The 25,888-nt window shown below is 44.8% G+C and overlaps 1 protein-coding gene across 1 annotated transcript in view; it reads left to right on the top strand.

The window, feature by feature from the left end:
- The window catches only part of NBAS (NBAS subunit of NRZ tethering complex), a 708,772-nt gene that overhangs the window by 339,374 nt on the left and 343,510 nt on the right, over positions 1 to 25,888 (top strand). Inside the window, exons 37-38 of the mRNA XM_040427340.1 lie at positions 3,835 to 3,948; positions 5,960 to 6,083. Of these exons, the coding sequence (XP_040283274.1) occupies positions 3,835 to 3,948; positions 5,960 to 6,083 (238 nt within the window). The remainder of the gene's footprint in view (positions 1 to 3,834; positions 3,949 to 5,959; positions 6,084 to 25,888) is intronic.

Raw genomic sequence — 25,888 nt, 5'->3', positions numbered from 1 at the left:
CTAACATACTGCCTCTCTTGGACTTACCTAAGCCTACAATTTTCAGGGCAGTGTAGGAACCAGCTACATAAGTACTCTGCTCAGAAGTCCAACACCCATCTACCTGGGACTTCTGAGCAGAGTACTTATGTAGCTAGTTCCTACACTGCCCTGAAAATTGTAGGCTTAGGTAAGTCCAACAGAGGCGGTATATTAGTGTTAGGTACTCATCTGTGGAAGCCACCTTGACGCCTGGTAGATGGGCCCGACACACGTTTGATCAGAAATGAGCGCAAAGAGCTTCTATTTTTCCATTTATAGTAGGTATAATACCACTTTAATTTAAAATGATCCCCATTTCTCAGCTCTATTGTTTGTATGTGAAATGTTGTGCAGACATTTTTTTATCAACCATGTTTGCTTGATGGATATGCACCTGTGACTATGTATATGAATGTGCTAGTCTAAATTTTCTTGTAGTACCATTATAGCTAATGAAATGTATTTGGGAATGTATTTATACTAAAGTAATATTTAAGTATTTTATTTTCTTAATTCCTGGAGAGCCCCTTTAAACTTCCCTTGTCTCTTTCTTTTCGACGGCCCATATTATGAAACTGCTGGCAAGTTCTCTTTAAAGGGGTTGGCCACTTTTGGGGGTGGGGAGCTGGAAAACCTATTTTTCCTGGGCAGGCCTGCAAAGGGAAGCATGCTTACCTGCTTCCCAATGCAGGATCTTGGCTACTTCGCTCGCTGGCCTCTGCTGCCTTGCTTAGGTTCCCCACTGTTAACATCCACTTTGACACCGCTGCAGTCAGTCACTTGCTGCAGCAGTGACCTGTTCCCCTTGCACCATGTCATTTGCCAAAGGTGGCAAATCCCTTTAAACATTACATGGCGCCCATTGAAACCAAACCATTGGGTTGTCTGTGTAATGCACAGACAGTTTCTCTGCAGAAAATCTCCTGTTTGACCAACTGTGCACTTACCACGTCTTTTCCACAAATGTGATGTAGAAATGTAATGCCTTTAGGTTTATGTAGAACATTTGCACTATCCTCAGGGTTATGTGCAATTCCTACTTAAAGGGTAACTCATGTTTTCATAAAAAATCAATTTTAGCATATGTTACTGCTGCAGCAGCATTATGCATAAACCAATCTTTAGTTTCTTCACATACCACTGTTTTCCTTGAGTTTTTCCCTTTAGTTACGGCTGTTTAAACATTTACAATATAAGGACCTTGTCAAGGTGGCTCCTCTGCCAGTTCTCTGAGGCCAAAACTGCTTTCCATCACTTCCCATGCACACTTGCTGTAGCTAGCAGCTCCCTGCAAGCAAATCAGATTGGATTACTGAGAGACACGCCTCCTCACTCTGAAGCCTAATGCAGGCATGCAGTGTGAAGGACCGCCCCTCTGTCTTCTGTTTACACTAAAAGGAAGACAGACAAGCCATAGCAACAGTCTTTTAAGGGAGCAGTGCAAAGGGACAGAGGACATCAATGAAAGCTGTGATTATAAGGTAATTACAGATCTTTTGACAATCGTTGACAGACTAACTCAGGTATACATGCCTAGCTCTAATAAACTAGCAAATAAATAAATGACAGTTACACTTTAAAGGAGAATCCTGGCCATCACATAACTTGAAAGGCTATAGACATCTTTGAACTCATTTTTGTATATACTTTTAAAAATAAAATAGATTTGCAATTATTTTCTTATTAAAAGTTTTGTATTGTTTAACTTCTGCAGCCTGCATATATAGGCACATGCAGAACTGCTCAGTGCAATTCTGTGCCAAATCCTTTAGACAAATTCTGACGGCTAACTCTGTACTCCTTCCCTGACCAATCCAGAAGCTATGTACACTATGGTCAAATATTATTTGATTTATGCTTATTTTTTACTTTTATTTATATTGAGATTTTTTAGGTCAAAGAGGAGCTGCAGACTGAGCCATCAGAGAGCTTGTCTGACAGATTTAGCACAGAATGGAATTTTATTTTTATTCTACTGTATACATATGCAAGCTGCAGAAGACAAGCAAAAACAAATTTTTCAGTGAAGACCAATTTCAAATGTGTTTTATTGTAGTACAATAAAAAGAAATGGGTTCAAGGGTGCCTATTTAATTTAAAATGATTTCCCTACATATAGGAGCTTACTTTAGACCTCCAGCTGACATCTGGGGAAGAGGTAATTGTGATACAGCCGACACATTTCAAGATTACTCCTGTTAAATGGGGTGTCCAGGATATAAAAATTGATGCCATGTCCTTACGATAGTTCAATATCTGATCGTTGGGGGTCTTCTGGCACCATCGATGATCAGCTGTTTGAATTGGCTGTAGAACTCACTTGTGACATTATGGCCTTTTTATGGCTCAAGTGAATGGGACTGAGCTGCGGTTCCAAGCAGAGTCACTATACAATGTGTGTCACTGTGCTTGGTATACTGTAAAGAGGCTGCAGCCCTCTTCAGTTGATTGTCTGGGGTGCTGGGAGTTGGACACCCACCAATTAGTCATCTATCCTGAGGACTGGTCATCAGTATTTGATTACCAGAAAACCCCTTTAATAGCCATTTGATGCCACAATGCAAAAAATATGCAGCAACAAAAACGGGTCTGTAGTCTCGTCCTGCCCGTAGGCTACCAAGATGTGGGGACACAGGATTGCAGGGCCGGGCTGCACACAGGGTGTGTCTGTGGTCTGCAACCATGGAGAGCCATGCAAGTCTGCGTAGCTCCTGTATGCACAAAGTGATAGGTGATTTTTAGAGTTGCTTTATTATAGATTTTACCTGCACTGCAGCAATAAAACAGAACCGTCCTATAATCTGCATGCACCAGAATGCACTGGTACAAGATACAGACGGAGAGTAAGGGCCCTTGCATACAACCGTAGGCCCTCCGAGACATACGGTCCGTGAGCGGCATTGATCGTGTGCACAGGAGCGCACAGCATCATAAGTTACTGTGATACTGTGCACGTCGGGTCGCCCGCGCGACTATTGTACTGCACATGAGTGCGGGACAACACGACGTACACAGTATCGCAGTAACCTATGATGCTGTGCGCTCCCCTGCACACGATCAATGCCTGCTCATGGACCGTATGTCTCGGAGGGCATACGGTCGTGTGCGCGGGCCCTAAGGCCCAATCTCACAGGGCTCATAATAGCGTAAGACGCACTGTAATAGAAGTCAGACTACTACTCTGCCTTGAGTTCATCAGGGCCGGGAAGCTGTGATCCAATTTATGTAACCCAGGCTATAAACTTCAGACTTTCACATGTAAAATTAAATGTTTGATTTATTGCAAAAAAAATTGTAAAAATTGAATTGGTATCGCTTCCAACTCTCTCATCACTTTCCAGTCCCCTCACTCCTCCCCTGCACCTCTAATAGCAGTGAACGTACTCCACTAATCCCGATGAAGACACCTTGTTAGTTTCTCGTGCTAGAAAATTGATTCTGTGGCAAAGGACGGAAAAAAGATAGAAAAACCCAGAGATTAATGCAGGGTCTTTAGTGATGAACACACAGCAGGGCGCACATAATCTCTCAAGGAATCGTTCTTCTTTCCAAGGACATTTCCTAACATCCCCCCCGAGACCGCTCCGCCACACCTGACTTGGCCGCTGTCTGCATTTCTGAGTTCCATCCTTCAATCACTCCTCACAGTAACTTAACGTTTCAAATGGTAGCTGTCAGAGAGCTCGCTAACTTACCATTTCAATCCTCTTCCCTTTCTCCAGGGGTATGATCTTCTCTTTATTACACCCTATTGCCTTCACAGAAGTCAGCGCTGCAGATTAACCATTTCCTCTCCTGCCTTCCCTCATCCAGGGTCTGGAGCAGAGCAGCACGTCGAAGAGCGCCAAGGGCTCGACCACGCCGGGTACCGGCCAAGGCTGCCAGCCCTTTTATGAATCTCTGATTGTCAATCCTTTTATTGCTGAAGTAAGTGTAACAAGCGCAGCACAAAGTGAGGGGAGGAGAGGCCTTTATCCATCTTGATTGAGATAACTTAATTAAACGTCTTCGAGTGGATCTTAAGGATTAATTAATTAAAGCTTCTGTTCAGCTCGACGGGACAGATATTTATCTACTGTGCACCTGCTTTCAAAGAGTGCCACATTTAAGATCTGTTTCCTGTTCAGCTCGTGCGACGTTACTTTGTTTAAAGGTTTGCGCAAATCTCCGGGTATAGTTAAGGTATCAGTTGCAGGAGTTTTCTTAAAGGAAATTTTCTCCGCTAATTCAAACCTAGGGACACATACTTTTTTTTTATGCCCTGTTGAGCAGCTGCAGTGGGAGCCAAGCTCTGGAGTCTCAATATTCATGAGCTTGCAGCTCCTCCAGCCGCCAATTAACAGTTTTCTCCCTATACGGAATCTAGAAAGAAGGCTGTCAATCATCCATGGGGGCTGGCAGAGCCGCAGCTCATGAATATGATGATTACCAGCGCTTGGTTCCCACTGGAACTTCTGAACAGGGATTTTAGTTAAGTGACCAAAGCTCTGAAGTCCTTGAATTCATGAGCTCACAGCTCCTCCGCTCCCTGCTGCTGATTGTCAGCTTTCTCCCTATACACAATGTAGAATAAAGGCCATCAGTCATCCATGGGAGTATGGGGGAGCTGCAGCTCATGAATATGAGGACTTCCAGTGCTTGGGTCACACTGGAACTTCTGAATAGGGATTTGAGCACAACGTTAAGTAACTAAAGCTCTGGAGTCCTGGTATTCATGAGCTCACAGCTCCTCTGCTCCCTGCCCCTGATTGTCAGCTTTCTCCCTATACACAATGTAGAATAAAGGTCATCAGTGGGAGTATGGGGGAGCTGCAGCTCATGAATATGAGGACTTCCAGTGCTTGGGTTACACTGGAACTTCTGAATAGGGATTTGAGCACAAAAGTAAGTGACCCAGGTCTGAAGTCCTTGTATTCAGGAGCTCTCAGTTCCTCCACCCCGCTGCTGCTGATTGACAGCTTTTTCCCTATACACAATTTACAGAGAAGTCTTTCAATAATCCATGGGGGTGGGCGGGAAGAACTGCAGCTCATGATTATGAGGACGTTCAGCGCTTAGGTCCCATTGAAACTTCTGAACAGAGATTTTAGCACAAAGGTAAGTTACCCAACGTTTGACTCAGGGTTCTTTGTCACCAGCTTTTACAGGTCTCATATATGGCAGTATGCTCCTGGTAATGATTGCCTTTAATATAGAGTAGGAAGGCCCGTATTAAAAATGCCCTCCATGCTGGCTGCAGTTCACCCACACGTCTTCATCTCGCTTGTACGAGAGCAGGGCAGCAGCATCGTTTGGATGTTCCTTGCGAAGTTGTCTCATACAATCAACTAACATGTAATGTCCATGCTCTGGACCATGCAGTGGACATCCCTCTATGATGAGGTAGTTGTTCCCACCCTGCGCACACATATATGTCGCGAGTTGCCACCACTGCACAATACCTTGATTGCAGGGCTGGTTGCAACTTTCTACGGCAGTTGTGATGACCACGATTGGTTTGAGAAGACGGAGCTCCAGAGACCTGGTGATCTCAGGATCAGGGTGATCAAACAGTATACTACAAGGTATTGGTTTGCTACATTGAGCTACTGTTAGCATGTGCAAGTAGAATGGCTCAATGTATCCACAGCAGTTTGTTGGCAGCTCCCGGATAGCAACATAACATATGACACTTCAGTCATTGGAATATAACCAGAAAAGTAAAACCCGCAAGGAAAGTAAAGATCATTTATGCTAGAAGTGCGTCAGATTTAATATTGGATGACTACAGCCATTGGAAGCTTTCCACCTAATATGGTGCTGGATGATGGTACACATACTCAGAGTTGTGCATGTGAATACAACATTGGTAGATCCTTCTAAGTTAGAAGACAATGGATTTGGTTGAAGAAGGGATATGTGAATGCTGACTTGTCCAATTTCTTTTGCTTGTTATCAGGGGGAAGCTACGTACACCACTTACCAGTACAATTCCCAGGAAAGCTTCGCTGAAGTTCTTCTCAGGACCGGAAAATTAGCCGAAACCAAAAGTGAAGGTGATACGCTGTTCCCTGCCACGGAAGGTAAAGTATGGGGTGCACAATCCATTCACATACTTTAATATTGTTATTATTATTTATATTATTATTTTGTTCTCTGTCATTGATTTTTATGCAGGAAACAGAGCACATCCGGGGTAATGTGAATGGGATCATATCATTGAAGCCGTGTAAAAATTACATATACATTATAATGTTTAATAGATACCCAATAACATGAAACACACAGAAGGAATCTGCAAAAAATAAATCCGCATATTACAACACGTACTTAAAATGCAGTCTGTAACTCTGACCCAATGCCGATATGAAAGGTAATAGCGGCAAAAAAATAAATAAAAAAATTTGAAATGCAAATACATTTTTGACATTTCAATTGCCACCCATTCCTTGCCAAAATGAAAAATAAAATGAAATACTTTACTTTGCAATTAAATTTTTAACTTCAAGCATCAATAATTTCTGACATAATTAAAGAGGACCTTTCATGCAATTTTATTAAGCGAGATATATACCTGTACTTGCCGGGTACCCCCCACTGATGCTCCGCTGTGCCCGCCGTATTTCTCCCTCTCAATATGCTAATACTGAGCATCGGAGCAATGAGGAGGAGACTGAGTCTTTCTCCTTGGGCGTCTCCTTCTGCCTGCCTGTAGCGCTGTCCAATCGCAGCGCAGAGCGTCACAGCCAGGGAGAAAAAAACCCGCATGCGAGATCCTTACCAGTGCCGGCAGCCCTGTGAAAACGGCAGCACCTTGACCTACTGGCGATCAGACCCCACCACAAACAAGTAAATCCATGCCCAGTGGTGTAGCTATTAGGGAAAGCAGCTGCTTCGGGGCCGTGCAGTCACTGTACTTCCTCACCCCGGGCCCCTGTCAGAGCAGCTGACTTCTCCTGCACCAGGTCCAGAGTCCTGCACTTGCACCTCTGTCACTGGCCTGACATCTCCCCTCCTCAGTTCTGATGATGGACAGTGACCAGCATCAGGACGGTCCAATGTGGGCGGGGCAATACTAGCCCCGCCCCTTTGCTACCCGCGATTCCTGCAGCCTGAACCTTCCATGCCCAGCATGCTGAACATCAGTTGGATTGCCACAACGGTGTGATGTGAGTGGCAGGGGAACTGGGGTTACATTCAGCTTTCCCAGACTGTCTTTATGTCTCTGCACATGTGACCTGCATTACAGTAGGAAAGCTGGGTGACATTACATCATGATATGTCATTCAGCTTTCTTGCCATCCTGCTTGGCACAAGTACAGAGGCATTAGAGTATGGGGGAGAGGCACAGCAGGAAAGCTGGGTGTCTATATATGTGTATTGTATATGTGTGCGTCCATGTATGTGGGGATTGTGTGTATAAGTGCATCTATGTAAATGACGAGCACATGTATGAGTACAACCATGTATGTGTAGAGTGTGTCCATGTATTTGGTGAGTGTGTATATAAGTATGTCCATTTAATTGGAGAGTGCATGTATGAGTGCGTCCATGTATGTAGAGAGTGCGTGTATGACTGCGTCCATGTGTGTGGAGAGTGCGTGTTTGACTGCGTCCATGTATGTGTAGAGTGCGTCCATGTATGTGGAGAATGCGTGTATGACTGCGTGCATGTATGACTGCGTCCATATATGTGGAGAATGCGTGTATGACTGTGTCCATGTATGTGGAGAGTGAGTGTATGACTGTGTCCATGTATGTGGAGAGTGCGTGTATGACTGTGTCCATGTATGTGGAGAGTGCGTGTATGATTGCGTCCATATATGTGGAGAGTCCGTGTATGACTGCGTCCATGTATGTGGAGAATGCGTGTATGACTGCGTCCATGTATGTGGAGAATGCGTGTATGACTGCGTCCATACATGTGGAGAGTGTGTGTATGACTGCGTCCATGTATGTGGAGAGTGTGTGTATGACTGCGTCCATGTATGTGGAAAGTGCATGTATGACTGTGTCCATATATGTGGAGAATGCGTGTATGACTGTGTCCATGTATGTGGAGAGTGCGTGTATGACTGTGTCCATGTATGTGGAGAGTGCGTGTATGACTGTGTCCATGTATGTGGAGAGTGCGTGTATGACTGTGTCCATGTATGTGGAGAGTGCGTGTATGACTGTGTCCATGTATGTGGAGAGTGCGTGTATGACTGTGTCCATGTATGTGGAGAGTGCGTGTATGACTGCGTCCATGTATGTGGAGAGTGCGTGTATGACTGTGTCCATGTATGTGGAAAGTGCGTGTATGACTGCGTCCATGTATGTGGAAAGTGCGTGTATGACTGCGTCCATGTATGTGGAAAGTGCGTGTATGACTGCGTCCATGTATGTGGAGAGTGCGTGTATGACTGCGTCCATGTATGTGGAGAGTGCGTGTATGATTGCGTCCATGTATGTGGAGAGTGCGTGTATGACTGCGTCCATGTATGTGGAGAGTGCGTGTATGACTGCGTCCATGTATGTGGAGAGTGTGTGTATGACTGCGTCCATGTATGTGGAGAGTGCGTGTATGACTGCGTCCATGTATGTAGAGAGTGCGTGTATGACTGCGTCCATGTATGTGGAGAGTGCGTGTATGATTGCGTCCATGTATGTGGAGAGTGCGTGTATGACTGCGTCCATGTATGTGGAGAGTGCGTGTATGACTGCGTCCATGTATGTGGAGAGTGCGTGTATGACTGCGTCCATGTATGTGGAGAGTGCGTGTATGACTGCGTCCATGTATGTGGAGAGTGCGTGTATGACTGCGTCAATGTATGTGGAGAGTGCGTGTATGACTGCGTCCATGTATGTGGAGAGTGCGTGTATGACTGCGTCCATGTATGTGGAGAGTGCGTGTATGACTGCGTCAATGTATGTGGAGAGTGCGTGTATGACTGCGTCCATGTATGTGGAGAGTGCGTGTATGACTGCGTCCATGTATGTGGAGAGTGCGTGTATGACTGCGTCCATGTATGTGGAGAGTGCGTGTATGACTGCGTCCATGTATGTAGAGAGTGCGTGTATGACTGCGTCCATGTATGTGGAAAGTGCGTGTATGATTGCGTCCATGTATGTGGAGAGTGCGTGTATGACTGCGTCCATGTATGTGGAGAGTGCGTGTATGACTGCGTCCATGTATGTGGAGAGTGCGTGTATGACTGCGTCCATGTATGTGGAGAGTGCGTGTATGACTGCGTCCATGTATGTGGAGAGTGCGTGTATGACTGCGTCCATGTATGTGGAGAGTGCGTGTATGACTGCGTCCATGTATGTGGAGAGTGCGTGTATGACTGCGTCCATGTATGTGGAGAGTGCGTGTATGACTGCGTCCATGTATGTGGAGAGTGCGTGTATGACTGCGTCCATGTATGTGGAGAGTGCGTGTATGACTGCGTCCATGTATGTGGAGAGTGCGTGTATGACTGCGTCCATGTATGTGGAGAGTGCGTGTATGACTGCGTCCATGTATGTGGAGAGTGCGTGTATGACTGCGTCCATGTATGTGGAGAGTGCGTGTATGACTGCGTCCATGTATGTGGAGAGTGCGTGTATGACTGCGTCCATGTATGTGGAGAGTGCGTGTATGACTGCGTCCATGTATGTGGAGAATGCGTGTATGACTGCGTCCATGTATGTGGAGAGTGCGTGTATGACTGCGTCCATGTATGTGGAGAGTGCGTGTATGACTGTGTCCATGTATGTGGAGAGTGCGTGTATGACTGCGTCCATGTATGTGGAGAGTGCGTGTATGACTGTGTCCATGTATGTGGAGAGTGCGTGTATGACTGCGTCCATGTATGTGGAGAGTGCGTGTATGACTGCGTCCATGTATGTGGAGAGTGCGTGTATGACTGCGTCCATGTATGTGGAGAGTGCGTGTATGACTGCGTCCATGGCTGCAGTATGAAAGGTACTGGGGCTAAAATACTTGTGGATATGTAGAGGTAAATCAGACATGTCTATCACTATTGCAGCGCAGGTTTTAAAGGGGTTGAGTTGAATATATAAACTCGGTCAGCAACTGTAAATGTTAAAAATAAAGTTGTGCTAAAAATAACAGTAAATACAGTAAATAAAAAGTCACAAATACCCATAAAAATCTGCTGTGGGGCCCTGTCAGTTCTAGCTACGCCTTTGTCCATTCCCATGATTAAAGATATATATAGATGACAAATATATAACTAGCAGAAGGACTCTGCTTCGCTCGGGTATATTTAATCTATTTCTTTTAATGTTTGTGTGTTCCCTTAACTTTGACCTTTACAGCAGCCTTCCCCTTTAACAGTGACTTTCACAGCATACCACCCCTTTGACAGTGACCTCCACAGGGGCCCGCCCCTTAACAGTAGCCTTTACCGGATCGGGGGCGTGTCCTTTTGAACAGCTCACTCTAAGACAGCAGCACTGTACTGTCTGAGTGTGATCTGCAGGGAGAAAGTCACCCTCCCTCCTACCTCTGCAGCTGATAGAAGTAGATTTTTACCTTCATTTTTTAAATCCCGGTCGGCTAATGATTGAAGGGGGTGTGGCCTAACCAGATATAGGCGTGACTTAGCTGGACCTGGTAGTTGATTTTTAACTTCATTTTTTCAATCTCAGTCAGCTGAGGAGTGGGAGGGGGCGTGGCCTAACCGCATCTGGGGCGTGTCCTTTTGAACTGCTCACTCTAAGGGTCCATTCACACATCCGTAGAATGGGTCCGCATCTGTTTCGCAATTATGCGGAACAGGTGCGGACCCATTCATTCTCTATGGGGCCGGAAGAGATGCGGACAGCACTGTATTTGCAGCTGCCACTTCTGCAGGAAGGCTATTCCATGCATCCACTACTCTCTCAGTAAAGTAATACTTCCTGATATTACTTTTAAACCTTTGCCCCTCTTATTTTAAACTATGTCCTCTTGTAGCAGTTTTTCTTCTTTTAAATATTCTCTCCTCTTTTACCTTGTTGATTCCCTTTATGTATTTGAATGTTTCTATCATATCCCCTCTGTCTCGTCTTTCTTCCAAGCTATACATGTTAAGGTCCTTTAATCTTTCCTGGTAAGTTTTATCCTGCAATCCATGTACCAGTTTAGTAGCTCTTCTCTGAACTCTCTCCAAAGTATCAATATCCTTCTGGAGATATGGTCTCCAGTACTGAGCACAATACTCCAAATGAGGTCTCACTAGTGCTCTGTAGAGCGGCATGAGCACCTCCCTCTTTCTACTAGTAATGCCTCTCCCTATGCACCCAAGCATTCTGCTAGCATCTCCTGCTGCTCTATGACATTGTCTGCCTACCTTTTAAAGGGATTTTGTCACTTCGTTTTCGGTTATAGAGCTGCGGACATGCACGGCTAGATCGCCGCTAGCATGTCCGCAATATACCGGTCCTATAGGGCGGTGTGCTTTTATTGTGCTTAAAAAAAAGATTTTATATATATGTAAATGAGCTCGGATAACCCCTTTAATAAAATCGCATGAAAGGTCCTCTTTAAAATTAAATAAAAAGCTTTTTGTCAATTAATATGAATAGTTTTAGTTTTTTTTTCATTTAGATTTTTGTCTTTCATATTCTTTTTCAACTTGTCCAGACTGAATAGAGCTCCTCTATTGGAATAGCAGACATAGGAGCAGAGAATGTGATTCCAATAGGGGGCGGCTCTGCACATTCCACGGCTTGGTCACGCAGCGGCGGGGTATGGATTTGGCAAGGGGCGGGGCCAGCTGTACATGACTGAGCAGGGGGATGGGCTAATGGAGTTGTCGTGTGGAGCACAACAGTTCGTCCTTGGCTCCTATGTCTGTAATTCCAACAGGGGGGGGGGGCTGTATGTTCAGTCCAGGACTGTTTAACATCTCTTTAAATATTGGGCAACTTGAAGAAGAAAAACGTAAAACTAAAATGTAAAACATGAAATAATAATTAAATCAGCAGCAGGTGGTGCTGGTCATTTTAATTTTCAATTAAATTTTGGCACAGAAATTGCTTTAAGGGATGAAAAATAAATCTTAAAATGTTGCTTTGCCTTTAATTTATCCATTTTTATTTTTTTATTTGATGCTAAAATACTAGTATGGGTGATGAAAATGTAATCATTTCATTTTGTCACATATTACCCATGCTTCATGTTCGGCTCCTATTTAAATGAAGTTTACAAAAAGATGGCTGTGCTCTGTTATATCTGGGGTAAGACGAGGAGCAGTCTCAGACGTTGTACACCCTGCTGTCTTGGACTCTTATTGTACTGTAGACTTATCGTCTTATTCAGTGTGAGATTTTATTGTGCATCTATTAAAATGAAATGTTTCTACGGCTTCAATGATATGATAATTAATAATGAATATAGGGATCATTAATCTTTGGTATTTGTGTGAATATCATCATAATACATATCGGCATGTATCCTTGGATTATTCAGGGGTGTAGCTATAATGACTTTGCAAAACGACTACTTCCAGTATGCCCTGGCAAACACAGGCTGTTGGCACATGCAGCTGAGAGCTGCCATGTTTGGGACCACTGCTGCAAAGAGCATAGAGGTAGCAGTTGCACCCCGGGCATCGTGTCTGAAGGGGCGTAATGGCAGTTGTGTCATTTAAGAAAACGCTAGTATTATAAATGGGGGGCATTGCAGATTTTGTCTTTGGGCCCAGGATCTTTGAGTCAACCCAGACCCACCACTCGGACACAACATCCGCCACCGATTCTGCTGCTGTATTTATTTATTTTCTAAAGTGCAGACAATGGCGCCAATGAATGCACCCTTGACAGTACATGACTTCAATAGTATAGTTGGCACAAAAATAAATAGCTCTGATTGCTGAGCCTGGAGGGAAGGGGGTGCAGAATCTGTTGAGTGATGGCCAGGTAAAGACAGCTGCAGATGCTGGAGGACATGACAGGTCTTCTTTAAAGGGGTTTTCCCAAGATATTTTTTATTGATGATCTACCCTCAGGATAGGTCATCAATATCAGATCGGTGGGGTCTGACACCCGGCACCCCCAATGATCAGCTGGTTGAAGAGAAGGCTGCACCCCTTATAGAAACGAGCCACACTTGTTTAGGAACGAGCCGTCCATTCAAGTGAATGGGAGGTTTCTTGTAATTGCACCTGATCACTACTGCTATGTCGATGGCGAGCGGGTAAGGAAGGGAAGGCTGCACTTGGACGGTGTGGCCTTCTTTTCGACAGTGGTGCCGGGTGTCCTCCACCGATCTGATATTGTTGACCTATCTTGAGGATAGGTCATCAATAAAAATATCTTGGGAAAACTCCTTTAAGCAATGAGGAGTTTCTTGAATGCTTATAGCAACCTATACTTTTTTTATTTAATGTTTTTACTATAACCTTTACTTAATTTGCCAGTTTACACATTCGAGGAGCCTAAGGTATACATATCTGAAGAGAACTTTAAAGCGGTTTAGCAGAAGATAAAAAAAAAAAATGGTCAAAATAGCTTAAAAATATAAATGACGTCATACTTCACTGGTCTCCCGACGCTTCTGCGTTACATCGATGGTCTCTACTTCCTGGTCCCTCACGACATGGAAATGTCACCTCTCAACCAATCGGTGGTCACAGGCTTAGATATGCTTGACCAGCCTGCTTGATGCCTGCCCAGGTATAGGCGGAGACCGGTGGCACTGGGGCGATTATGCAGTTCAGTATTGGTTATTATAATAATAAAATAATTACTGACCAATCCCCTTTTAGATTGTGGCGCCATTATGCCTGTGGTTGGCCCAGTCAAGATTTTACTGGGGTAATGCAATATGTGAATTACTCGAGTCTGCCAGAGCCTGGAGATGTTGAGGGCAATAAAGGGGCAACTTAAGGTCTCCAGGTGGGAGTGGCAGCCCATTTTTACAGAGCATCTGTCCATTCTAGGTCATCAAAGGGGGTGCCAACCTAGGAACGCCCCTCTTTGATTTACATGTGGTCTAATAGGCCATGTGGACAAGGGTTGACAACCTGTATAATGCGGAGGTTCCTGCTCATCTCTCATAGTTGAATATGACTTACTGGATAAAAGGTTTATGTCACCTCATTGTTTTTAGACTAGGGAATGTGTGTACTGAAATCTAAAGACTGGTATCTGTATGAATACTATATACTTTTGGTTGTATATCAGGTACCACGATGATCACAACACATATCATCCACTACCAAGCATGTATTTCATTAAACAGCCCACACTTCACTGAAATATGTCATCTGCAGAAGTGATTCTAGTCTATTGTCCCCTTCGGTGGGTGACATTCACTTGTTGACATCATTTGACCTCCCTCCATCTCTTTTATTGTTTCTTTTTATTCCTGGTATCTCTAGTGATTTTATAATAGACATCGCGTGTAACCCGCCGGGTCATTGCGCTCTTCTGCCATTTTATTCTGCACATGAAAACAAGGTTCCTACACACCATCTAGATGCCTTTCATATAATCCAACCTGGTTATGACCCATATCAAATAAATCCCACGTCACCTGCAGCTGAACGCCCTCCGTTCTGTGAGCGGGTCATGCTTCACTCGGTTGCGTCATTCTTGACATTTTGTTGAGTGTGCCTACCAGATGCTCCTCTCCTGATTTCTCCATAGCCCTGTGTCTCGGACCTCTGTCTACCAGCTTCATCGCAATACCAAATAAAAATACTCTGTGTATTGTGGCTTGTTTGCTGGGATTCAGTTTAAAGAGAATGTTGACCCTTTAGGTCCAAACGTCTGTGTCGACTAATTTATTAATCTGTCTTCATAAAGGTCAGAGCTCTGTTTTTTTTTCTTTCTTATAGCTTAAAATTCCCTGCATAAACATGGAGTTAAATTATGCAAATTATACAGCCAAACTTTTTTAATGTTTTTTTTTCCGGGCTCCAGACATTAGTGACCTACCCTCAGGATAGATCATCCATATCAGATCGATAGGGGGGCGGGGATCCAGTATTTTTAACCACATGAAACACCAAAAATCGAATAAAGTCATGTGGGATGGTTAACCTAAGCTGATGTTGAATGTTGCGTGTCCCAGTGTAGGGAAAAAAACGTAAGAAAAAATAGACCTGTATCGGGCGCCAATAACCTCAAAAGTAATAGCCTGCTTGCGATAAAAATGGTCAATTGAGTGGTAACTTTGATATAGTGGTTTAAAAACACAACGTTTGTAAAAACGTGCAAAAAACCTTAATTAAAACAGTAATGCTAGTTGATTAAAATCACAATGAGAGGGGCAATAATTTTGTAGTAAAAACTCACTTCACCCAGGAGGGGCAGGGTGGGATAAAGCACATAACACCCACTCTGCTTCCTCCTGCGCCTGGATCGCCTGTAAGATCGTCCGGAAATAACGGCAGTCACACTTGGAACTTCTGGTTATTTTCTTTTTATTGTGTTAGCACAGGGTAGGGGTAGGAGTAGGCTCAACGCGTTTCGGGGTCACTGGGATCCCCTTCATCAGGAGCAACTCTTTTTACCTTAAGGAGTCTGTGACTAATCCCCTCTTTTTTTCCCCGCGTGTCCCAGTGGTCAGGACAAAGAACGACGGTCAACTGGAAGGAGTGCAAGAGGTGCAAAAAGACAAACCTCTACGCAGACAGGTCATCTGATTAGAAGAATAGCGTGTTGTGATCCATTCTGTACTGCAAGTAAAATTGGACGTGTACACAAACCATTAGATGGCATTTACACGACATTGGACTATGAGCCAGACGTCCAGCTACACGTGTTCCATTCACCTCACGCAACCACTCTCAATTGCTATCATAGTGCACAGCAAGAAGGCAGTGGAGGCCGAAAATGGGGGTCTATTCTCTTAAGCTATGAGTCAGACACAACAATAGCCGTAGATTGATCTGGAGACCATGTGGGCAACATCATGAAAAGGCCTTCAGAAGGGAACATCACCCCAGTCCTTCGCCTGCGATTATGGTGTATGGTGGCATAATGTTAGGTAGTCCGATCTCTCTAGTCTTCATTTCAGGTACACTAACAGCTTGGCGTTACATTGATTTGGTTGTGGAACCAGTGGTACGGTCATTTCTACAAAGTCTTCCAGGAGCTGTTTTTCAACAGGACAATGCCAGGCTGCTGCTGCATGTTGCTTGTGCTACTGTGATCAACCTGCATGGCCTAAATGTGCTACCATGGCCTGCAGCACCTCCGGACTTGTCTCCCATTGAGCACGTCTGGGACGTCATTGGTTGGCAATTGTAAAGAGAGCTGGCAGCAGCGGATCTTGATGATTTGTGGGTCCAAGTGCATCCAGTGTGGCAGAACACGCGTAACCGAGTGTATTTCTACATGTGGCGCTTGTACTCGATACTGAATAAATCAAGAGTTTATCATTTGCATATCCTTATCATGTCTGTCGATCCTGTGATTTCCATAATTACATGACATTTCCTTCTTGGCGTTGCAATCTTCAATCTTGAGGAGTGTAGATAGGTGCTACAACTTCTTACTTTTTCTTTTATATGCAACCATGGCTCAACCTTCAACTTGCTGCCACCTGTCTTCTGTTTCTCAGAGTTAATGGAGTGTAGCAGGGATGAAGGTGCCAACATTTTCACCAGGGTCGGAGCAGGTTACAGTGAGTGCATGGAGGTAACGGCAACCTTCAGGGAATATCAGTCACAAGCAGTAGCTAAATATGCAGAGCTCTGCTAAAGTGTCATATCGAAATGGAAGTTTTAAAACAGGCGTGATAATGTAAGCTGTCCGAACGCCCTTTTCGGTTTTCTATGCCAGCAGTGCCTAAAGCAGAGCTGTCTGCCTAATCCTACAGGCTGCGGGAGTGCGGTGGCATGTTAATCCTGCACAGAGGTTTAATGAAGTGACTTAGATCCTCACAGTTCCTTACGTGTTAAACAAACACTTGGGGCAGAGGACTTGTCAGAAAGTGGATTCCTTAATGGCACATCCTCAAGAATGGAGGTTTTGTTCCACCCCATCTAGGTTTCGATATACAGAGGTGGTATCTGAGTATCAGACTTTTATAGTATATGCTGTGGATATGCCATAAATGTTTAACACCCCTTTAAATGCCTTTACACCGTGCTGCTGATCTGGTTAAAGGAGAATTTTTTTCATTTTGATATCTCATCTGAAATTTCGATATCTCAAGCCACTACTGTCTGCTTTAGGTTTATGATTAGTAAAATCAGGCAGAATAGGTCACATTTATTAAGAACGACATTTTAGACGGCTGGCGGTGGATCTCCGAAGTTAATTAGATGCCGAGTTCGGCGTCTCCACCACTGATTCCAAATGTAAGACAGCTTCCTTGCCGTCTTACATTTAGACCATTTTCTATGCCTAAACCAGGCATAGAAAATGATGAATCAGACGGGCCTGCCGGCCTGTCCCCTTCCGCGCCCATGCCATGCCCCGTTTTTTAGGCCTGGTGTGAGCGGGGAAGAAGTCGCAGATTCTGACGCAACATGTCGTGCAACAGAATCTGCACTAGATATACGCCACAAAAGTGGCATATATCTGTTAGTAAATGACCCCCAATGTGTCTGGAAAATTACATAGCAACAGTCCAGGGTTTCCATTGGGTGACAATTACAACTCTTCATAGACTTGTACACTGCTCAAAAAAATAAAGGGAACACAAAAATAACACATCCTAGATCTGAATTAATTAAATATTCTTCTGAAATACTTTGTTCTTTACATAGTTGAATGTGCTGACAACAAAATCACACAAAAATAAAAAAATGGAAATCAAATTTTTCAACCCATGGAGGTCTGGATTTGGAGTCACACTCAAAATTAAAGTGGAAAAACACACTACAGGCTGATCCAACTTTGATGTAATGTCCTTAAAACAAGTCAAAATGAGGCTCAGTAGTGTGTGTGGCCTCCACGTGCCAGTATGACCTCCCTACAACGCCTGTGCATGCTCCTAATGAGGTGGCGGACGGTCTCCTGAGGGATCTCCTCCCAGACCTGGACTAAAGCATCTGCCAACTCCTGGACAGTCTGTGGTGCAATGTGACGTTGGTGGATAGAGCGAGACATGATGTCCCAGATGTGCTCAATTGGATTCAGGTCTGGGGAACGGGCGGGCCAGTCCATAGCATCAATGCCTTCGTCTTACAGGAACTGCTAACACACTCCAGCCACATGAGGTCTAGCATTGTCTTGCATTAGGAGGAACCCAGGGCCAACCGCACCAGCATATGGTCTCACAAGGGGTCTGAGGCTCTCATCTCGGTACCTAATGGCAGTCAGGCTACCTCTGGCGAGCACATGGAGGGCTGTGCGGCCCTCCAAAGAAATGCCACCCCACACCATTACTGACCCAATGCCAAACCGGTCATGCTGGAGGATGTTGCAGGCAGCAGAACGTTCTCCACGGCGTCTCCAGACTCTGTCACGTCTGTCACATGTGCTCAGTGTGAACCTGCTTTCATCTGTGAAGAGCACAGGGCGCCAGTGGCGAATTTGCCAATCTTGGTGTTCTCTGGCAAATGCCAAACGTCCTGCACAGTGTTGGGCTGTAAGCACAACCCCCACCTGTGGACGTCGGGCCCTCATATCACCCTCATGGAGTCTGTTTCTGGCCGTTTGAGCAGACACATGCACATTTGTGGCCGCTGAGGGTCATTTTGCAGGGCTCTGGCAGTGCTCCTCCTGTTCCTCCTTGCACAAAGGCGGAGGTAGCGGTCCTGCTGCTGGGTTGTTGCCCTCCTATGGCCTCCTCCACGTTTCCTGATGTACTGGCCTGTCTCCTGGTAGCGCCTCCATGCTCTGGACACTACGCTGACAGACACAGCAAACCTTCTTGCCACAGCTCGCATTGATGTGCCATCCTGGATAAGCTGCACTACCTGAGCCACTTGTGTGGGTTGTAGACTCCGTCTCATGCTACCACTAGAGTGAAAGCACCGCCAGCATTCAAAAGTGACCAAAACATCAGCCAGGAAGCATAGAAACTGAGAAGTGGTCTGGGGTTACCACCTGCAGAACCACTCCTTTATTGGGGGTGTCTTGCTAATTGCCTATAATTTTCACCTGTTGTCTATCCCATTTGCACAACAGCATGTGAAATTGATTGTCACTCAGTGTTGCTTCCTAAGTGGACAGTTTGATTTCACAGAAGTGTGATTGACTTGGAGTTACATTGTGTTGTTTAAGTGTTCCCTTTATTTTTTTGAGCAGTGTATTTTCTGTTGTCACTGAATTTCCTACAGGCTGTTTCCAATTGATGATTCAAGGCTGTGTCCAACCAGTCATCTCTTTGCTTCTCCCTACCGTGGGCTGCAGTTTTCCCGATGCCTGTGATTCGCATGCTTCTGCACAGAACGCAGTCTCCAGCCTCTTACGTGCCTTTTCCTACATCTGTTGCAGTCTGTCTAAATACACTCCACAACATTGAAATTGCAACACCAAGAAGGACAAGCTATACGATTAGCAGTTGTTGCTAATGTGAACCGACCTTCGGATGTGATGTGGTGTGCTAATAGTTCTGAAGTTGAGTGAGCCGGCTCGAGGTCATGACACAGAGACACATCCAAGATGTGTTCCTTGTAATGCCCCCTTATTATTATGAGCAGTAGCACCTATTTATACACACAAAACGCAGTAAAATTGTCATAGTGGAGACAAACTTTGAGTTACTATGTTTACTTTGAGATAAGAAAATGAAGGTTTAACATGGGGGTAGTAGGGGACCACTGTGGAATTTGTACTCCTTCCTTCCAGGGGTAAATCCCCGTCCTATCTACAGATGTGCACATTTCAAGCACCTAACTCCAATTTGTGGCATGTGGGAAGAGCATAAAAATCAGATTGAAAGCAACGTTTTTTGGCCATGTGAAACCTCAAAAATTGGATCATGTTGTGTGGGATGATTGAGCGATGCCTCCTGTTCATTGACATGCCAGTTATCGTCGCTTGTTGCGCATTGAGAGGCACAGAATTCTTGAAGTGAGAGCCCTTGGTTTATCTCTTTGGCAGATCACTACATGCCTAGGTCTAGATGTCAGGATAGATCAACGTTGTTTGTCTCGGTGGTTGGGAGAACAACGACAAACTGAAATGATAGCATGATAGATTCGTCTGATTAGAAAGATGGCACGTAGTTATCCTTCTGTACTTCAAGCAAGAAGGCAGTGGAGGCTGGAATGGAGGTCTCTCCTCTTCAGTGATGAATCCTACTTTTCTCTTAGATGCAATAAGAACCATAGATTGGTCTGGAAATGTCACACGGGTCCTACTCTCTGGATTATGTTGGGAAGTGGCATAAAATATGGTAGCAATACCCCTCTAGTGTTCATTTTGGGTACCCTAACACAATGCTCCAGACTACAAAAAATAAACAGAACATTGGCTCCAAAACTGAAAACGTTAGGAGCCAAATAAAATTTTTAGTCGCCAAATTGAAAATATATATAATTATAATTTTAAAAAAAAAGACTTGGAGAAGATGAGACGCAGGTCACAGTAATGAGCCAACACTACATATTAGGGGTGTCACGATACCAAAATTTGGATTTGGTTTCGATACCATAAAAAAGTATTGCGATACTCGATACCATTCAATACCACGCAAAAAACTATTTTATGGAACGTCCGGCCCATAATAGAACAGTCCTATTTTTTGGGGGGACAAGGTGACACTGTTATTATTTTTTTTTCTTTTACGACGTTCATCGCATAAACGTTTAAATATTTTAATCGTTTGGACTTTACGGACGTGGCGATATGTAATATGTTTACTTATTGTTTATATATTTTGTAAGTAAAATTATTATACTTAATATTTTGGTGTTTGTGTTTTTGTAAACTTTTTTTTTTTTTACACTTTTTATTTACTATTAGCCACCTTAGGGGCTATCCTATTCACCCTACCAGAGCTCTATTAGGGTGAATAGGACTTCACTCTCGCTCTGTGCTCTGTGCACCCAGCAGCAGGGAGATTACCATGGCAGCCAGGGCTTCAGTAGCATCCTGGCTGCCATGGTAACCGATAAGAGCCCCCGGATTACACTGCTGGGGCTCCGATGGGAACTGCCACTAAGGAGGAAGGGAGGGAACCCTGTGGCCACTGCCACCAATGACTTTAATACTTGGGGGGGGGGGGGGGGCGCACTGCGCTACCAATGTTTTTAATACTGGGACTGGGTGGGGGGGGTGCACTGCGCCACCAATGATGTTAACTCACTCATTAATTCAAATACAGGAGGCGGGTGTGGTACCTGAGGGGTTAACTGCCACGGATCGCAGCTACCTGTCATATAGGTTGGATGCCGGCTATGTGATTCTGCAGCCAGCTCCCGCCTCCTGTATTTGAATTAATGGGTGAGTTAACATCTTCCCCTCTGTCTTTTCACTGGTGGCAGCGACAACAGCAGCACAAGGAGGAAAGAGAGACTGCTTCCTTCTCCCCTGTGCTGCTGAGATAACGCCTGCGCTGGGGCGGCGAGGCAAGGATTTATTGGCTCCCATACCCCGCCGCAATATTCAGCTACATCGCGGCAGCCCTGTCGCAAATGGCCACAAGGCTAAAAAGTCTTGTCGCCATCTGCAAATTTTAAGGCGCGTTGTCGACCAACAGCTTGGCATTACATTGATTTGGTCGTGGAACCAGTGGTTCATCCGTTTCTCCAAAGTGTCCCAGGAGACGTGTTTTAACAGGGCAACTCCAGGCCGCATGTTCCTCGTGCTACTGTGAGCAGCCTGGATGGCCTAAATGTTCTACCATGCAGCTTTCCGGATTTGTCTCCCATTAAGTACGTCTGGGACGTCACTGTTCGCCAGTTGCAAAGGGAGCTGCCAGCAGCAGATCTTGATGATTTGTGGGCCAAAGTGCATTCAGTGTGGCAGAACATTTCTCAATCAACCATTAATAACCTCACTGATGGCATGCCAAGGCGTATATTTCTGCACGTGACGCTTTTACACAATACTGAATAAATTGAGATGTTTTAAATATATTTATCTTTCATTTTTTTATATCATTTGCATATTGTTTTTATGTCAAGAAAACAAAAAACAAACAAAAATAATATGGTTGCATAAGTGTGCACACCCTTAAAGGGCTTCTGTCAGCCCACTAAACCGTTTTTTTTTTTTTTGCTTAATAATAACCCCTACACTGCGATTTATCCATACATAAGTAAAATAATAATTTTGGTTCAGTAGAATTTGCTAAAACCCTATTTTTATAATATGTAAATTACCTTGCTACCAGCAAGTAGGGCGGCTACTTGCTGGTAGCAGCCGCATCCTCCGATGGTAATGACGCCCCCTCCGCTTGTTGATTGACAGGGCCAGCAGACGGGATCTTTCTCCGCTGGCCCTGCCTGTTTTCATTCAATATCTGGCGCCTGCGCCGCGGCCGTACCTATCTTCAATCGGCGCAGGCGCACTGAGAGACGGCCACTCACTCGGCCGCTTCATCCTCAATGCGCCTGCGCCAGGTGTAGATGTGACGTCATCGGCGCAGGCGCATTGAGGATGAAGCGGCCGAGTGAGTGGCCGCCTCTCAGTGCGCCTGCGCCGATTGAAGATGGGTACGGCCGCGGCGCAGGCGCCAGATATTGAATGAAAACAGGCAGGGCCAGCGGAGAAAGATCCCGTCCGCTGGCCCTGTCAATCAACAAGCAGAGGGGACGTCATTACGATCGGAGGATGGGGCTGCTACCAGCAAGTAGCCGCCCTACTTGCTGGTAGCAAGGTAATTTACATATTATAAAAATAGGGTTTTAGCCAATTCTACTGAACCAAAATTATTATTTTACTTATGTATGGATAAATCGCAGTGTAGGGGTTATTATTAAGCAAAAAAAAAAAAAAAAAAAAAAAAAACGGTTTAGTGGGCTGACAGAAGCCCTTTAAACTAATACTTTGTTGAAGCACCTTTTGATTTTATTACAGCACTCAGTCTTTTTGGGTATGAGTCTATTACCATGGCACATTTTGACTTGGCAAGATTTGCCCACTCTTTTTTGCAAAAACACACCAAATCTGTCAGATTGCGAGGACATCTCCCGTGCACAGCCCTCTTCAGATCACCCCACAGATTTTCAATCTGATTCAGGTTTGGGCTGTGTCTGGGCCATTCCAAAACTTTAATCTTCTTCTGGTGAAGCCATTCCTTTGCTGATTTGGATGTATGCTTTGGGTCGTTGTCATGCTGAAAGATGAAGTTCCTCTTCATGTTCAGCTTTCTAGCAGAAGCCTGAAGGTTTTATGCCAATATTGACTGGTATTTGGAACTGTTCATAATTCCCTCTAGCTTAACTAAGGCCCCAGTTCCAGCTGAAGAAAAACAGCCCCTTGGCATGATGCTGCCACCACCATGCTTCACTGTGGGGATGGTGTTCTTTTGGTGATGTGCAGTGTTGTTTTTGCGCCAAACATATCTTTTGGAATTATGGCCAAAAAGTTCAACCTCGGATTCATCAGACCATAACACCTTTTCCCACATGCTTCTGGGAGACTTCAGATGTGTTTTTGCAAAATGTAGCCTGGCTTGGATGTTTTTCTTCGTAAGAAAAGGCTTTCGTCTTTCCACTCTACCCCATAGCCCAGACATTTGAAGAATACGGGAGATTGTTGTCACATGTACCACACAGCCAGTACTTGCCAGATATTCCTGCAGCTCCTTTAATGTTGCTGTAGGCCTCTTGGTAGCCTCCCAGACCAGTTTTCTTCTCGTTTTTCATCCGTTTTGGAGGGACGTCCAGTTCTTGGTAATGTCACTGTTGTGCCATATTTTCTCCACTTTATGATGACTGTCTTCACTGTGTTCCATGGTATATCTAATGCCTTGGAAATTCTTTTGTGCCCTTCTCCTGACTGACTTTTAACAATGAGATCCCTCTGATGCTTTTGAAGCTCTCTGTGGACCATGGCTTTTGCTGTGGGATGTGACTAAGAAAACTTCAGGAAAGACCAACTAGAGCAGCTGAACTTTATTTGGGGTTAATCAGAGGCACTTTAAATGATGGCAGGTGTATGCTGACTCCTATTTAACATGATTTTTAATGTTATTGCTTAATTCTGAACACAGATACATCCCCAGTTATAAGAGGGTGCGCACACTTATGCAACCACATTATTATTATTTTTTTGTTTGTTTTCTTCCCTCCACCTAAAAGATTTCAGTTTGTTTTTCAATTGAATTGTACAGTTTATAGGTCACATTAAAGGTGGAACAAGTTCTGAAATGATTTATCTTTGTCTCATTTTTTTACATCACAGAAACCTGACATTTTAACAGGGGTGTGTAGACTTTTTATATCCACTGTATATATATATATCCCTTGATTGTGGCCCCAGTCATCAAACAAAACTTTTGTCTAAGTAAGACCTTCCCGCTGTGGTCTGATGACATGAATAATGGAGGTCGAGGCTGTGTACAACATTAATAATTTACTCTCATATCCACTCAAGATATGTCGACTCTAGGTTTGTGTTTTTCCCCTGGTTGTCCACATTGATGGTCAGGCAGAGTTCTTCTGGCAGGCAGCAGCCGTTGCATTTACTGGTGGGACCTGACCTTATTAGGTTACTTTCACACCAGCGTTTTTACTGGATCCGTTTGTATTATCTTTAACATTGACAAGACGGGTCAGTTTTCTATAGTGGCAAATTGTGTCAGAGAAAACGGATCCGTCCCCATTGACTTGCATTGTGGGTCATGCTGTATCCGTCTTGCTCTGCATCCCAGGACGGAAAGCAAATGACAACATGTTGCGGTTTTCACTCCGGTATGAGAACGCAACTTAGCAGAACAGAATGCATTTTGGAGTGTTCCGTTCTGTTCAGTTACGGTTTGTCCCCATTGACAATGAATGGGGACAAAACGGAAGCGTTTTTTTTCCGGTATTGAGCCCCTATGACGGATCTCAATACCGGAAAACTAAAAGGCTAGTGTGAAAGTAGCCTTACGGCCCATGGGATCTGACTTGTGCCTTCCTTTAAGCCTCATGCACACGTCCGTGAAACACGGACCGTGTGATACCGGCCTGGATGTCATCTAAATGCAGGAGTGCACGGCGTCATTGGTTGCTATGACGCCGTGCGCTTCCTGCTGCCGCCGCAGTACAGTCATGCACTGGTATGATCTATTCCAGTGTATCACAGTACTGCGGCGGCAGCAGGTAGCGCACGGCGTCATAGCAACCAATGACGCGGTGCACTCCTGCATTTAGATGACATCCAGGCCGGTATCACACGGTCCGTGTTTCACGGACGTGTGCATGAGGCTTAACTAGAATGATCATTTTTCAGCATTTAGCTGTACGCAATGCACGATCCGTCTCTGATGAGCCTGTGCAGTGTACATACCGTGTTTCCCCGAAAATAAGACATCCCCCGAAAATAAGACCTACCTCTAGTTTTGCCTATCGCTGTAATATAAGGCATCCCCCCGAAAATAAGGCCTCCCCGATTATAAAGCATCGGCCGAACATATCGTAATGCCTCCCCGATTCTAAAGCATCCGCCGAACATAATGACTCCCCGATTATAAAGCATCGGCCAGACATAATGCCTCCCCGATTATAAGGCATCGGCCGGACATAATGCCTCCCCGATTATAAAGCATCCGCCGAACATAATGACTCCCCGATTATAAAGCATCGGCCAGACATAATGCCTCCCCGATTATAAAGCATCCGCCGAACATAATGACTCCCCGATTATAAAGCATCGGCCAGACATAATGCCTCCCCGATTATAAGGCAAGCCACCCAGAATGTAAGGAGCTCACTGATTGGCTGCAGCCGCCGCCAGGACAAGCTGCCACCTTCTTCCGCCCGCTGCTCGCTCTGCCCTGATGGAGTCTCACAACTTGGCTGGCACGGACACACAGGGGACGGGGTGACAGGTAGGGGGGGGGGAATATCTGATGGAA

The sequence above is a fragment of the Bufo bufo genome, chromosome 4 (assembly GCF_905171765.1).
Source record: "Bufo bufo chromosome 4, aBufBuf1.1, whole genome shotgun sequence".
Classification (NCBI taxonomy): domain Eukaryota; kingdom Metazoa; phylum Chordata; class Amphibia; order Anura; family Bufonidae; genus Bufo; species Bufo bufo.
Note: the sequence above shows the minus strand (reverse complement) of the source record. Positions and strands in the feature narration are given on the sequence as shown.